We start from the raw sequence: 17,575 nt of genomic DNA, 5'->3' as shown, positions 1-17,575 counted from the left end.
ATTGGGTCATATTTTCCTGCTTCTTGCATAACTGGTCAATTCTGGTTTTATTACAGACATTTTAAATTTGATATTGTTGATATCATATTTTTAAAAAATGAAATGGCATCTATTTTGTTTCTGACATGCAGCAGCTAAATTACTTGGAATTAGTGAGATGTGTTCAAAGCTTGCTTTTAAGTTCTGTGGGAAATCTTTAGTGCTATGGTGCTGAGTTTCTGAGTATTCTCCCTAATACCTCTTATTTGTATTCTTTCAACGTTAGCTGATCAGAATTATTTTCAGCCCTGTGCCCTATGTGGATTCCTATCATGTTTCTGCCTTTTACTTTCCACTGGTTCTTTCCCTTTTTCTCACACACACTCAGAGATCATTACTCATTTACCCAGGTCCAGGTGAATTGCATCCTGGAATACTGAGACTTGGGTATGTCCACTTAGGAATTTCTGATGATGATTCTGGCCTAAACTTGTGTTTCTTTTAATGTTCAGAGCATGCATTTGTTAAAAGATTCAACATGATTTATTATACTTTGACATTTGTGTCATGTCAGGTCATGGGTACATCAAGGCAGAACAAAGCTAAAAATAGACTGGGTATGCAACCCAATATAGCAAGGTGAGTTGGTAATATGCAAGTACAGGGAAAAGCAATCATTTATTAAAGTTTAGGTAGAAACATCTGTTTCAGGACCCTCAGAGTTTGGATCAAGTCAGCAAGTCTTATCAATTTGATCATGTAGTGAAAATGCAACAGTTTTGAACAAAATATAGAAAAGAAGAAATTTAAGATTTAAAAAGGGGTTGTTATGACATCCGACTTGAGGGCAGGAGCAGTTGGCTGTTTGCTCTGACTTGGTTTCCCTTTGATGCATGATCACAGTAAGAGGTCCTGGCTCTGATGACTGCAGAAGGAATACAGAGTATCTGATAGAGGAACCAGTGACCTGGTCATGTTTAAAACTTCTATGTCTGGTTTAATTTACCTGCAGAACAAGACAAGAGAGTTTAGGGAGTAGTCTCTGCTGCCTCCTTTGAGGCCTCTGCTAACCTCTCTAACACTCTCTTTCCAGATGTACAAGGTTGGGCAAATGTAGGTTTACAGTTGGAATAAAAGAAGATAAAACAATAATTAATAGCTATACAAGTATAAACTCTTGTTTGTGTACTCACAACTGTAAACCTACTTTTGCCCACCCCTGAATTGGTTTCCTGTATTTGTTCATTGGTCTTTGGTTAAGAAAATTGCATTTTTACACCAAGTCAAACACCTGTGTAATTTGCTACTTGTGATAACTTGTGTATCACAGTAGAGATATTGCCTTTGCCAGAAAGTCTTTTTTTTTTTTTTCTTTCAAAGCTCAGTTTCCGCATAAATTTTTAATGTTACACTGTTGTTGTTTTTTAGGAAAACTTTTATGTATTCACATGTTTTAGAACAGAACTTGTCAATTTCTACTTTAGGGACATGCTTCCAAATACAGTTTAAGTTGTGTAGCATAGAGGAAAGAGTACAATCCAGTGCAATGATTCTCAAAGGCGTATCCCCAGACCACCAACTTTATCATCATCTGGAAATCTATTAGTAATGCAAAATCTTGGATACTATCCAGACTCACTTAATCAGAAACTAGGGGATGATGACTTATCTGTGCTTTACTAAGCCCTTAGTATGAGTCCATACACACTAAAGTTTGGAAATCACTGTGTTTTAAACAAGTACATTCTAATCCTGCCACATACTGTGTAATTCTGGGCAAATAACTTGCCCAAGTCTCGAAATCCTCATTAATAAAGTGATGATAAAAACAGTACCTGTCTTATAGGGTAGTTGTGAGAATTGAATGGGATAATATACATATTTTTTCAAGAACAATTCCTGGAAGCACACAGAAATCTACCATTGTCTATTTCTAGGGAAACTAGACTATATATAGGTTCTCAGTCTCCAAGTATTTAGGGGGTGCCTACCATATATAGTGTCATAACATGTTGGACATTATAAAGGAAATTCAGTGTAACCCAAGAATTCAAGTAATTTTTGTGATCTTGTGAGGGATAGCAAAAAATGATAACCATGAAAACTAATAGCAAACCTTCAAATAGCATTTACTTTGTGCCAGCATTGTTCATCATTTAATCCCTACAATATGCATAATTAAATTATTAACTGGTATCCCCATTTTATATTTAAGGTAAATTAGTTCACAAAAAGCCTAAATAACATTGAAGGTCATACACCTAGCAAGTGGAGGAGCCCAGTTTCAAACCATGCAGTGAGGTTCCAGAGTCTGTGCTCTTAACTCTTAGATTTTAGTACCTAACACTGATAATTATTGAAGGTATAGATATGGTTTAGAAATTTGGGAATACCACCTTAATTTAGTGCAACGAGGAAACACTGCCTTCCCTGAAGAGGAAAACTTTGAGTTAAACCTCTCAAGTTTGATAAGATTTAAAATCAAGTTTAAAAAAGCCACACAAACACATAAAACACCCTGATGAAGGAAATAACTGAGAAAAGGAGGTCAGGTGGCTGTGTTAAAAGTCTGTGCTTCTCTTGCTTGGGAATTTAAAGCACTAACCCCAAGTCTTGGGTCCTTATTTCTAGGATCCAGATCTTAGAGTGAAATCTTCCATACAAAAAGAAGAGTATAATTATGTCCAAAAGACTCTGCTTGGCAGGAAATATTTATAATGAAAATACTTGGTGGGCTGTTTTTAAATATCTATCTTTATTTTCCAAAGTAACTATGTAGACCAAGTCTACGAGGAAAAATAAAATAAGTAGTTGTGCCCATGATTTAGAGCCACGTCTTTAGGGGCAATGGTTTTTCTATTAGGTGTTGGACAGATAAGACATGGATTCTCCTGCTGATCCAGTATCAGTTTCCATTCAAGGAGCTGTCAAACTGCCAGTTGCAACTAGAAACAAACCTATCTATAATAATAAAAGTAGAATATGCTAATTAGACCAGACAGCAGAACTACCTTCTGGACGACATTCCAGATGACCTTCCAGACAAAGCCGGGCTGCAAAGGCCGAAGCAAGCTGCCACAGCTGTGAGGGCTGAGCCCCTTGCACAAACTTTGTGCATTGGGTCTCTAGTCTATCCTATATAATAAAAGGGCAATATGCAAATTGACCCAGCGGTTGAACGACTGGTTGCTATGATGTGTACTGACCACCAGGGGGCAGATGCTCAATGGAGGAGCTGCCCCCTGGTGGTCAGCCTAAGCCTTTAGTTGGACATTACCCAAGGGCTCCTGGGCTGCCAGAGGGATGTCTGACTACCAGCTTGGGCCCGATCCCCCCTAAGCCAGCAGGTGGACATCCCCAAGGGGTCCCAGACTGTGAGAGGGTGGAGGCTGGTCTGAGGGACACCCCAAGTGCTCGAATTTTCATGCACCGGGCCTCTAGTGTCCTGAATAATCTTCAAATTTATTTTTGTTTATAGGAAGCATAAACACTTATTTTTTAATAGAATATGCTTGTGGTAAATATATTTATATCAATCTATTAAAATCTAGATATTTTATTGAATTTATTGGGGGGTGTCATTGGTTAATAAAATTATATAGGTTTCAGGTGTACAGTTTTATAATATATCATCTGTGTATTTTATTGTGAGTTCACCATCCAAAGTCAAGTCTCCTTCCATCACCATTTATCTTCCCCTTACCTTCTTCTACCTCCCCCGACCCTCTCCCTTCTCCTCTGGTAAACACTATGCTGTTGTCTGTGTCTATGAGGTGTGTGGTGTTTTTTTAATCCCTTCACCTTTATCACCCAGCCCTGCAACACTCCCCCCAAAAGATATATAGATAGATATTCACATGTTACACTTACTTAACTATATATACTTTACAGTCTTGAAGAAAATATTTAATTAGAAATAATACTGAAAGAAAATAGGTAGTATTTATATTATAAATATATACACAATTTAGCTATTATAATTTTTATATTTAAATGAACTTTTCTGGACTAGAGTAATACCAACTTGAAAATAGTACATATCAAATTTCACTTATATTAGTTGGCATAATTTTTCATAATTTTAAAAAGACTCATTTATCTAAAGGGATTAATATCTCATAATCTATAAAATATGGATTTGCTAATGAAAGTATCAACTCAAACTTTAACCAGTATGTTCCAATGAACTTTACATAACCCCTTGATACCAACAAAGGGATTAGTTGTAGATTTTCCCAATTGGCTTTTTACTTTCATGTCTAGCCAGTGATGGCATGAACAAAACTGATGTGCTAAAAAAGAAAAGAAAAAATATATATATATCTTTTTAGAACTTAAACCACAGACTCAGTTTGGAATCTCCTTTGGGAATGTGTTTCACTTATTAATGATTAATAGAGCTTCTTAAGTGACAGAATATTCACCAGGAAGTTTTCACTAAATGAAATATTGATTCAGCCTTTGACTAAGAGGAACCCAGCTGGAAAATACTAATGTTGAGATACACTGTATTCTTATCCATGAATAAACTTGTTACAGCACTTTCTAATATATTTATCATAGACTTTTATAAGACTGCATTTGAATTTAATTAAGGCCAATCCATGCACTACTGTTACAGATCTGAGACCTGTTCACTTAAAAAAAACTAAAGAAAAATATTTTAAAATAAAAGACTAACTCCACTCTAGTTATTATATAAATCACACATTTCAAGATGTTGTCACACGTGAAATTCCCAAGCAAATGAATTTTTTACATCCAAAAGAAGTTCGAAATATTCTGACTAATATAAATCATTTGGTAACTTTTTAATATATAGATGATAAATGTAACATTAAAATATTCCAAAAGTAAAAATTCAAGTCCTGTTGAACCACCAACTCTAGAATTATTCCCTATAACTAAAATGGTGTATTTACTTAATAATATCTATGTCAATAACCATGTCCAAAATATAGTATTTGATGATAAAAGTATCATTTTGTCCCTTGATGATGTGATGTCTGTTAACATCAGAATAGAGTCCACATAGCACCAACTGCACACCTAGACACAAACCTAATGTCCACTATTTTGAATTTATTTATTTTTAATTATTTTGTTTGTAACATAAACACTTGTTTAATTAAAATAAAACATGGTGGAGGTAAAATTTTTTATCTGTACATTAATCTGATAAAGCAAATTCTTACATTTTTTTCTCTCTAGGATTGTATTAGATTATTTGGTTGAAATGGCTCTTTATTTTATCTTCACAATTTTTAATAGGAAACTGGTTTCATCTATATATTTGATATGTATTCTCTAATTTCAGTCTCACAGGAATATTTTTCTAAGAAACTTTCATACCACTTATATAAAACCAATGGCAGCCCTGGCCGGGTAGATCAGTTGGCTGGAACATCATCCTGTACACCAGAAGGCTGAGGGTCTGATTCCTGGTCAGGGCACATGCTTAGGTTGCGGTTCAATTCTCAGTTGAGGTGCATATGGGAGGCAATGATCTCTCTCTTCCTCTCTCTCTAAATAAAATCAAACATATCCTCCGGTGAGGATTTAAAAAAAATTAATGACAATGTTAATCAGTGAACAAATCATCTATAATAATCCTATCTAATAAAAGAGTTATATGCAAATTTACCATCACTCCAACACACAAGATGGCTGCCCCCTTGTGGACACAAGATGGCCGCCACAAGATGGCCAGCAGGGGAGGGCAGTTGGGAGGGACCAGGCCTGCAAGGGAGGGCAGTTGTGGGTGATCAGGCCAGCAGGGGAGGGCAGTTGGGAGGGACCAGGCCTGCAAGGGAGGGCAGTTGTGGGCGATCAGGCCACCAGGCGAGGGCAGTTGGGAGGGACCAGGCCTGCAAGGGAGGGCAGTTATAGGCAATCAGGCTGGCAGGGGAGTGGTTAGGGGGTGATCAGGCTGGCAGGCAGAAGTGGTTAGGGGCAATCAGGAAGGCAGGCAGGCGAGCAGTTGGGAGCCAGCAGTCCTGGATTGTGAGAGGGATGTCCGACTGCCTGTTTAGGCCCGATCCTACCGGACATTCCTTGAGGGGTCCCAAATTGGAGAGGGTGCAGGCTGGGCAGAGGGACACACACCCCCATGCATGAATTTCGTGCACCGGGCCTCTAGTCCTATCTAATAAAATGGTAATATGCAAACTAACCGTCACTCCATCACAAAGATGGTGGTGCCCATAGCCACAAGATGCCAGTGCCCAGTCCTCTCAGCCCTGCCGGAGCCTCCGAGTCCTGGGGGGGGCGGCCACTGAGAGCGGGCAGCATGAGCGGCCTGGCAGAATGCTTGCTTCATCGCTGTGGTGGTGAGGCAAGTGTTCAATGCCTGGCCGTGGATGGGCCTCTGGGCTGCGGAGAGCCTCTGGACGTGGTTGCAGAGAGCTCAGGCCCTGAAGAGAGATACTGGTGCATGGATTCGTGCACAGGGCTACTAGTAATCTATAATAATAAAAGCATAATATGCGAATTAGACCAGACGTCCTTCCGGACGACCTTCTGGACAAAGCCGCCGAATTTCTTGCATTGGGCCTCTAATCTATATATAAATGACTGGTTGATCAGTCGCTATGATGCGCACTGACCACCAGGGGGCAGATGCTCAACGCAGGAGCTGCCCCTTGGTGGTCTGGGCACTCCCACAGTGGGAGCGCCATTCAGCTGACTGACCTGTCCCTGTGGCCCACCAGCCCTGTGGCAGCCACTCCCTCCCTCAGTAGTCTTGCAGGTCCAATCTCCGGAAAATGGTCCAGGCACCGTCGGATCGATGCCGACGGCACAATTCCTACAGCACTGTTGGCCTCCTGGAAGTTGGCCTCAGGCACTGAGGCTGCTTCCCCTCCCTAGACACTCCACAAGGAAGAAATGATATAAAAGTGGCCGCTAGGTGGCTCCTGACAACTGGCACAAACGTCAGCAGGATGGATCCAGATCCCAGGCCAGCAAGGGCATCCCACCACCCACGTGGAGGGCCGATTGTGTCCCAACCCCCCCCCCCCCCACCCCTTGGGATAGCTGCCAGATGCAGGGTTCACAGCTGGAGAGCACCACTGTGGCATGCGAGCCTCTCCCAATTGGGACTGACTGGGCATGAGCCTGCGGTAGGTGCAGCAGGGCCAGGATGAGTGGGAGCGGCAGGCAGGAGCAGCAGGTGGCGTTGTACTGCCAGTTTCAGCCCAATCCCTGCAGGCCATGCCAAGGAACCCAACCCATGCACAAATTCATGCACCGGGCCTCTAGTTGTAATATAACTGCCTAGGCCCACAATAGCTCTTATATTTTTTGGGCAATTCTTCTAAAATCATTGATATATAGGTTTTGTTATCATTTTCCATGAAAGCTTTATTTTTCTTGAAAATTAGAGACAATTTTTAAATTATTAAAATTCCAGAGTTAACTTTAAACCTAAGCATCTCTGATTTTAGCATAATGTGTTGTAGTCTATTTCCTCCCTAATACAGTGGTTTTTATTCTGTAAGGTGCACAAGAAAGGCTATATTTTATAATTAGAGATTCCTCTGGACCCACCAGTACATGTCTGGTGTAACTGAAGAATCTGCATTTTAAAAAGTGTCCCAGGCATCACTGATGCAGCAGTTCAAGGGCAATCTTTTCAGAAACAATACCTGAGGGTTGAAGGCACACAGAGAGATCTAGCCTTGAATTCTCATCCCAATGGATTTAGAGTGATTAAGATAAAGAATAGATATGTTAGACTTTGTGGGTCTCATGTTAGCAGTGTGAGTATTGCCTTCCTTTTGTTGACACTTGCTCATTTAGCCAAAATGAGACCTGAAAGGTGGCTGCGTAGGAGGGTCTCATAGGTGTTACTGCATCTGCACGACCACTGAGGGTCCAGGATCCTGGTGAAAAACTTTGTGTGTTTACCAGAAATGATTATACCCTAGGGAAAAAAAGGCAGCTTTACCTAACTACTAAGTAATGCTACTTATAATAAAAAATTCTGCTTTATTAATTTTCCTTATAAGATACACCTATTTCAAAGACTGGAGTCTGTCATTGGTATACTGCATTCCTCTGCTCCTCAGGTCCACTCTAGCAGAAATTTGCTTGAAACAAAGAATTAGAACTGTTCATTATTCTCAAGGACTATTTCTGTCAAGTTATTGAAGCCTTATGTTTGCTCTCCTATAATTTAGGAAATTTAAACTAAAGAAGCAGGAACAGTAAGAGAATTAGAGCATCTTTTTTAAGTTGGATAAACATTACAGGCTTAATTTTCAATACCCTTTATTATCATGCCTCAAAAATATTATGTCATACATGGCATTTTATAATTAAGTATGAGTAAATAAGTTATTTTGACATTACAGTCATGTCTTGATGAAAACTTGACCTGGGACTTTGGTGAATATTTAAAATACAATGTAGCTCCATTACTAATGTAATAAACAATTTGATAGCATGTCATATGAATAGTTGATCTTGCCACTATATTTTGATTATTATGAGCTTCACTTTCAGAGAATAATTTTTCCTTGCTCTAAGGAGAACCTCAGTCAAAGATTTCATGTTATATTTAATACTAGAGGCCTGGTGCACAAAATTCGTGCATAGGGGGGTGTCCCTCAGCCCAGCCTGTACCCTCTCCAATCTGGGATCCCTCTCACAATCCGGGACTGCTGGCTCCTAACCGCTCACCTGCCTGCTTGCCTGATTGGCCCCTAACTGCTCCCCTGCCAGCCTGATCTCCAACAACTGCCCTCCCCTGCTGGCCCGATTGACCCCAACTGCCCTCCCCTACCAGCCTGATCGCCCCCAACTGCCCAACCCTGCCAGCCAAATGGTTCCCAACTGCCTTCCCTGTAGGCCTGATCACCCCCAACTGCCCTCCCCTGATGGCCCAATGGCCCCCAACTGCCTTCCCCTGCCACCCCAATTGACCCCAACTGCCCTCCCCTGCCAAGAATCTTGTGGTGGACATCTTGTGGCAGACATCTTGTGACAATGTGAGGGTGGCCATCTTGTGGAGGCCATCTTGTGATGACGTGAGGGCATTGGGCGAGGGCACAAGGACACGAGGACCACCTAGGCTTTTATTAGTATAGATTGTACATCTGTGATCAGCTCCTCTAATTACCTCATCACCTGTGATGAATAGCTATTATCTTAATATTAGAGTCCTGGTGCACAAAATTCATGCACGGGAGGGGGGGGTGCCCTCAGCCCAACCTCCACCCTCTCCAATCTGAGACCCCTTGGGGTATGTCCAACTGCCTGTCCCCGGGATCGGGCCTAAATAAGCAGTTGGACATCCCTTTCATAATCCTGAACCACTGGCTCCTAATCACTCACCTGCCTGCCTGCCTGGTTGCCCCTAACTGCCACCCCTGCTGGCCTGGTCACCCCACGCAGCCTGCTGTTCAGTTGTTTGGTCATCCCTCACTAACTCCCCTGCCGGCCTGGTCACCCCACACAGCCTGCCTGGTGGTAGGCAGCCATCTTGTGAGTGCATGAGGGTCAATTTGCATATTACCTCTTTATTATATAGGATAACATTCTGCTTTTGAACCAAACCTTCAAATGAATCCAGCCAGAAACACAATATATGCTATTTATTTCACTTTTTTGTGGTAAACATGGTAATTTTTTGGCAAACACTGGTAACTTCCAGCCTACTAAAAAAGTTCACAGTATTTGGACCCACATTTTCTTAATTAGTTCAAACCTTTTTTGCAAAGCATTAAGCTTTTTATCTGCTTCTTAAAATTCTAAAATATCTGATAATTACTCTAAAAAACCAAATCTAATTATTTTCTCTCTATCCTAATTTAAATATTACTAAGGAGAAAAAGGCATTTGTTTTTCCTGGGGGGATGGAGAGAGGTAGGGGAGCTAATCATCTATATCCCCAGAAAATAAAAATAAAAAGTGTAGTATTCTTCCTTTTGACTTTTATAGAGGGACATGTAATTATACCTCTCCTGTGATTACTTTTACTTAATAGCAAGACTATCAAGATTATAACTATTTACAGTATGCGTGGTGACATTTGTTGGCCCTAGGCATTTTTGCCTTAATGGACCACTTACTTAATTAGGTGATATCTTCAGATGCGGATTGGGTCTAAACCAGCAGTTGGACATCCCTCTCACAATCCGGGACCACTGGCTACTAACTGCTCACCTGCCTGCCTGCCTGATCAAACCTAACTGCCTCCCCCACCAGCCTGGCCACCCCTTAGTACCTCCCCGCTGGCCTGGTCACCCCTTACTGCACCCCCTGCCAGTGTGGCCACCCTCAACTGCCCCCCTGCCAACCTGGTCGTCCCTCACTGCCCGCCCCCCCCGCTGATCTGTTTGCCACCAACTCCCCCCCCCCCCCCCCGCGGGCCTGGTAGCCCCATGCAGCCTGCTGCTCGGTCATCTGGTCGCCCCTCACTAAGCCCCCAGCCAGCCTGGTCGCCCCACGCAGCCTGTTCGGCCATCTGTTTGGTTGTTCCAGATGTGATGGTCACTTAGCCTTTTATATATATATATAGATAATTTTATATATAATTTTAATGAAGTTTGGTTTATTAATTATTTCTCTCATGAATTGTGTTTGATGTTGTATCCTAAAAGTCATTACCATGCCAAAGGTCATCTAGATTTTTTCCTATTTTATTTTCTAGGTATTTTACATTTTATATTAGGTTTGTGATGCATTTTTTAATCTTTGTAAAGAGGTTTTGTAAAAATTATTTATTGTTTAAAGTATTACATATGTCTCCCCTTCAAGATGGCATGGGCTCCATGCCCAAGCCCTTCAGCCTGGGGAGTGCCCACAGCCCTGGCAGGGGTTCTCTGTCCAGGAGACCCTGGTCTTTCAGCCCCTGAGACTTTGTGAGATCTAACTGTCTCTCACACACACACGCACACACCACACATGTCCACACCTCACACGTCCACACACGCCCCTTTCACTCCCTCACTCACACCCTCTCCCTCACCGTGGTCCTGCCAGCTGCCATCTTGCTGAGCTTGCGAAGAGTTTTAAGGCCTGTATCTATACTTTTTTTTTTTTGCATGTGGTTGTCCAGTTGTTCCAGGACCATTTATCTTTTCTCCATTGTATGCATTTGCTTCTTTGTCAAAGATTAGTTGATGATATCTGCAAAGGTCTAATTCTGGGCTCTCTCTTTTGTTCCACTGATCTATTTGTCTATTCTTTTCCCAGTGCTACCATGCTCTCTTGGTTACTGTATTTTGATAGTAAATATTGAAGTCAGGTAGTGTTAATCCATGAATTTTGTTCTTTTCCTTCAATATTAAGTTAGCTTTTTTGGGTCTTTTTGCTTCTTCATGTAAACTTTAGATACGATTTATTGATGTCCTCAAAATATCTTGTTGGCATTTTTATTGGGATTGAGTTGAATCTGAAGACCAAATTGGGGAGAACTGACTTATTGACAATATTCAATCTTCTTATATATGAACATAATTTCATGGAACAGCTTTCCACTTATTTATTCTTCTTTGATACCTTTTTTCAAAGCTCAGTAGTTTTCCTCAAAAGAACTGTTAGTTTTTGACTAAGGAGTTTTACTTATTCAAGATGTCCTTTTTGCCCCTGTGACCACCAATAATAACCTTGTAGAAAGAAGCCTGCACTCTCCTTGTGAAAGGCTTGGGGAGTACTTCAAAATGACTGGGCTTATTGGAAGTTTTGCTGTCTGACCTAGTTTGATATAGACTTATGCCCATATCTTGATTATTTTATTATCATATAACAAAATAAGATATATATTAATAATACAGTATTATTAATATTATTATATATAATCCTTAGTAATTGAAAGAATAAATAACATAATTTTAGATTTCCCAGATCATGAAAAGCAGCGCAATCCCCACCCCTCTTGTTTTAGCCCTACACTCATTCTATTTTACTAAGAGAAACAACCAAAATTTACCTCTGTTTCTCAAATAAACAGCAACATTCAGTAAGATTATTTTAATTATCTTTTTTATAGAAGAGTGCATCTGATATTATTATTATTATTATTATTATTATAATGCAACCTTTTATTTATTACCAGATCATTTCTAACTGCTTGAATTTCCCTGCTGTATTTAGAAGGAAACAGTTAAGAACTCTAAAACTTATTTTGGATCAGAACATTTTAAAACAATTTAATAATATTATTTTCTCTAGAAAGCAGTGACAGTTTCCACGACATACTCTGTTCTTTTATTGTTTAAGTAATAGATATATGGTTGTTTTAGAAATAAGTGCTCCTTTTCAATATTTTTTTTTATGTTTTCAATAGGCATTCTTTGCTTAAAATATTACCTGCTCTAAGAATCCTCAATGGTGAAACTCTAGACTCTTATTCAAAAAGCCACATTGAAGAACACTATCAATCAGAATTAGGATGTTTCCTGTTACTTTGTCAGTCCCAGGTTACAGAATTCAACTTACTAATTGAAAACTATATTAATGGAAAAGGGTAAGACTGTTATCTTTATCTTGGCATAATTAAAATACATAATGCATTTTATACATATGATTAAAAATATTCTGATCAATATAATCATACCTTTTTTTGGATTAGAACAGTGTGTTTTAGGGATAGTCTCCCTTCAAAAAATCTGACATCATCTTTACATTGTTTGAAATATATCAATATCTATTTTGAATGCTATTTAAAAGTTAAAATATTAGGTAAAATAAAATAAAGCATGAGGATAGTTTCAACATAAGATGTAAACATTTATTCAGTCTTTCAATTAATTATAAAGTTATTCAACAATTATTGTAGACAAAACACACAATCAGATTAACATAAGAGAAAATTAGATAAATAAATAGTTGCAATGGAGTAAGGCAAGTTTTATAATATAGATAATATTTATATATACAAGGGGTATCGCACATCTATATAATAAAAGCCTGAGTGACTATTATGGCGAAACAACCAGAATAACCGGTGGCTATGATGTCCCACCAAGGGACAGATGCTCAATGCAGGAGTTGCCCCCTGGTGGTCAGTGCACTCCCATAGAGGGAACGCCACTCAGCCAGAAGCCAGGCTCATGGCTGCTCCTCCACGACAGTGCCAAGGAGCAGTGAGCCAAGTGTAAAGAACAGCGAACAGGTGGGTGGTAAGGAGTGAGGGGTCCTGGAATTCGAGAGGGTGCAGGCCAGGCTGAGGGACCCCCTCCTAGTGCATGAATTTCTTTCACAGAGCCTCGAGTATTTTATATTTCTACTAGAGGCTCAGCACATGAAATTTGTGCACGGGTACAGTCCCTAGTCCTGGCCTGCAATCAGGGCCATCTTCCCCGGCTGCCTGCAGTCAGCCCCACCCCCCGCTGCCACCCACCGCAGTTCCCCATTCACCATCAGGCAATTGGAGTCTGACAGCTGGGGGAAGGGACCGAGCTTTCAGCCATTCCCACCCACTTGCTGACCCTGCCCCCGCTGTGGGTCGCCCTCTGTGTGGGGCAACTGGCAGGGCAGGGGCCTTGGCCTGGTGCCACCCATGTCCCCCGCCACCCACCCCTTGTTCTCCATTTGCCATTGCGAAATGGGAGCCTGCCGGCAGGGAAAAGGGACTGAGAGGTGGTCAGTGCACTTCATAGTGACTGGTCAAGCAGTCATTCTGGTCATTCCACCATTAGGGTCAATTTTCATATTACCCTTTTATTTATAGGTTAGAGGCCCAGTGCACAGGTGGGGGCCAGCCGGCCTGCCCTGATTGGGGCCTGGATTGGGGTCCCCACTTGGGAGTGGGACCAGCAGGGGCGAGGGGCTGTGGGCAGTTTGTAGGATGACCACGCCCCTGATCCGGGTGGGGGTCCCCGCTGGGGGGCAGGGCTGGTGAGGGCGAGGGGTCATGAGTGGTTTGCAGGCTGGCCATGCCCCCAGTTAGGGTGGGGGTCCCCACTGGGGGGCTGGATCGGCCGGGGCAAGGGGCCACGGTCATTCTGGTCTCTCGTCGTTCTGGTCGTTCCGCCATTTTGATTGCTAGGCTTTTATTATATAGGGTATTAGGGAGCACAGTGGAGCAAAGCAGTCCTCACATGCAAATATTCAGGGTATAGAAACAGAGTAAAATCCTAATCAAATAACAAAAAAGAGAACCCATTCCCTATCCCAAATTTTGAATGCATTATTATGAATGAATTATAAATGATCTTTCTATAACTTTTTTTCTAATTTGCATTGCTGCAGAAAACACAAATGAAAAAGGAAAATGATCTCCTATTTTACTTATGATGAGGCTTTATTATAACTGGAACAATAACATGGGCTTCCAAATGCCTTAATTATGAATTTGTATTCTTAAAATATTACTACTTGTACTTCCATACATACTCATCTATATGATATGGTTTTGCTATTTAAATGTTTTAAAATATAGTCTGTTCATATTAAAAATTAACTTCATAGATTTCAAAATAATCCAAATTTTCATGCATAATTAATGTTTACCTTGAACAAATACTAAGATTATTTAGATTTATGTTTGCATAAGCCTCAACCTATATCTTCTTGTAAATGTAGGATAATGTACAATTTTTTATGTCAAAGTGATCCTTGACATTCTTCATGATGAAATTTATATTTCTCAATTTCTTTGAACAATTTATTGTCATTAGCATTGAAAATGGAAAATAGACTGTATTTTATGTATTTGATCATAAATGGTGGTAAATTTAAAACCTAGCCATAAGCATTTGATATTCTGATATTGAATTGAACCTTTCTGCATCATTAGCCAACAAAATTAATGAAATATAAAATATCAAAAATATATTGGAGGAGCGCATATTAACATCTAATCCTTTGTGCTCATAGGGACTATCTAATTATCTCTACATTATGGGAATATCTTTTATATTGTATGCTATTGATAAAATTTTTATACATATTTTTATAACCTTCATTGTTTCAGAATAAATTTTAGGCAGCTTGGGGTTATATACAGAAAATATATATTTGAAGTAAGTAAAATTAAAAATAATAAGACAGAAATAAAGGAAGATAAATAAAATGTAGACAAGAATAAGGCTTATACAAATGCAAAGTCCTTTACATTTGCTATAACCTGGCAAAGTGGAAGTTTGATTGCTTACACAAGCTATAACCTCAATAAGTCAGAAATCCAACAATTGTTCAAGAGAATCACAACCATTTATGACTTAAAGTATTTGAATTTTCTTTGGAATGCATTATTTTTCCAGATAAAAATGGGAATATAAACTTTCCCATAATAGAAGTTCTTTGTTTAAAAGTCCAATACAAATATTTTGCATGGCAAGTGTCAACGTAGAAAGTACTTTTAACTATATTTCATAAATAACTTCTCCAAATTTAGGCAGCCATGATTTCTCATGTTTATGGTAGGGAAAGCATAGATTTTTCTCATTCATTTGTACCAAAAATACCTAGAATAAAAATGGTCCTAAAACTTCCAGACATTTTGTCTGGATTGACAGATCTATATTAACTAAACAAATATTTTCAAATTTTGTTAGAAATGATATCAATTTTTATCTAAGCAACCAGAAATAAGTTTTAAATGAATGTTATAGGCAAGTTTCACATTCATGTCAGGCCACACAGGGAAAATTTCACAATCTATACAAGTTTTGATATTTGCAGATATAATCTTGTTATTAATTCTTGTCATTATTTGTTCAGAAATATATTCACCTTGGATGCTGCAGAAAATCTCTGTCATCATTTTAAGAAATTAATGGAACTTAGTAATCAATATCGATATGCACATGAACTTGGAGATGTAGGTATCACCAACAGAGGTGAATCAGAAGCCCAGCAAAATAATTTGATTCCTACAGACAGTGACAGCATCCTGCAAAATAGAATCCTTCACTCTTATGCAGACAAACATAAACCTGACTCACCAGATATTTCTAAAAAACAGATGGACTCTGGTTCTCATCATTCCCTTTTAACCAACTCCTTATGTGAAGATATGGAAGGGATGAATCAGGAAAAAATAATAGAGCGGAAAAGAGAAGACAGCAAGGCAAGCGGTATCCCCACCAAAAGAATCCCATTCATGGAAACAGTGATGACAAGCTACCTGCTGAAGAATCACCCAAATATTGAAAATTATGAAGAAATGTAAGATTTATAGATAATTTTTCTTTTACAGTGTATATTTTTTATAGTGAATCTTAGTCAATGTTACCAAATTATAACTTGGTAAAGGATTTGAATCATTATTATATTTTATATTAATCCCCTTAATTATGTTCTTATAATGTACACACATTTTTAACTAGTGGCACGGTGCACGAAATTCATGCACGGGGTGGGGGGGGGTGTCCCTCAGCCCGGCCTGCACCCTCTCCAATCTGAGAGCCCTCAGGGGATGTCCGACTGCCAGTTTAGGCCTGATCCCGGGATCGGACCTAAACCGGCAGTCAGACATCTCTCTCACAATCCGGGACCGCTGGCTCCTAACCGCTCACCTGCCTGCCTGCCTGATCGCCCCTAACCACTCTGCCTGCTGGCCTGATCGCCCCCAACTGCCCCCCCTTCCAGCCTGATCACCCCCAACTGCCCCCCGTTCTGGTCTGATCACCCCTAACTTCCCCCCCCTGCTGGCCTGATCATCCCCAACTGACCCCCTGCCAGCCTGATCACCCCCAACTGCCCCCCCTTCTGGTCTGATCAACCCTAACTGCCCCCCCCCTTCCTTGCTGGCCTGCTCACCCCAACTGCCCCCCCTGCTGGCCTGATTGCCTCCAACTTCCCCCCCTGCCAGCCTGATCACCCACAACTGCCCCCCCTGCTGGCCTGCTCACTCCCAACTGCCCCCCCCCCACCAGCCTGCTCATCCCTAACCGCTTCTGCCTCAGCCCCGCCACCATGGCTTTGTCCAGAAGGACATCCGGAAGGTCTCCCCTTTTATTAGTATAGATTATAGCACAGATTAATTTGATTGACTTGTGGCAGATTCTGATTTAATTGACTAGTTTTTCATTAAAAACAAGTGAATACAAAATTATTTTACTTCCTTCTAATCCTATGTAATAAAACCCTAATATGCAAATCGACTGAACAGCAGAACGACTGGTTGCTAAGATGTGCACTGACCACCAGGGGGAAGATGCTCAATGCAGGACCAGCCCCTTGTGGTCAGTGTGCTGCCACAGGGGGAGCACCGCTTAGCCAGAAGCCAGGCTCACAGGGCATATCAAGGGGACCACATTGTGAAGTATGTGATTGTTGAACCACTATGTTGTACAGGTGAACTAATATAAAATAATATTAAATGTAAACTGTAATTGAGAAAAAATTAAAGAAAAGTATTACATTATTCTAAAAATAATAATTCAGAGTTCTTATTATTCTAAGAATACTTTCTAAATATTCAGACAATTTAAGTTTTTAAAATATACCTTTTCATATTCTATTTATTTGCTCATTGATCCAGTAAACATTTGGTAAGCATCTATGCCAGTATTAGAATGCATGTGCTATAGTTTTCTTTGGAATAACAATTTGTAAGGTTGGGCAATATTCGTTTAGATTAATAAAATAAATCCCCATCCTATCTAATAAGGGGGAATATGCTAATTGACCCTCATGCCAT

At 40.2% G+C, this 17,575-nt stretch overlaps 1 protein-coding gene across 1 annotated transcript in view; it reads left to right on the top strand.

Moving 5' to 3' along the window:
* The window catches only part of LRRIQ1 (leucine rich repeats and IQ motif containing 1), a 248,577-nt gene that overhangs the window by 80,637 nt on the left and 150,365 nt on the right, over positions 1-17,575 (top strand). The window contains exons 14-15 of the mRNA XM_054718435.1: positions 12,272-12,451; positions 15,652-16,098. Of these exons, the coding sequence (XP_054574410.1) occupies positions 12,272-12,451; positions 15,652-16,098 (627 nt within the window). The remainder of the gene's footprint in view (positions 1-12,271; positions 12,452-15,651; positions 16,099-17,575) is intronic.

The sequence above is a fragment of the Eptesicus fuscus genome, chromosome 7, assembly GCF_027574615.1.
Source record: "Eptesicus fuscus isolate TK198812 chromosome 7, DD_ASM_mEF_20220401, whole genome shotgun sequence".
NCBI classification, from domain to species: domain Eukaryota; kingdom Metazoa; phylum Chordata; class Mammalia; order Chiroptera; family Vespertilionidae; genus Eptesicus; species Eptesicus fuscus.
The sequence above is the reverse complement of the archived record's forward strand: the minus strand, read 5'-3'. Positions and strand labels throughout refer to the sequence as shown.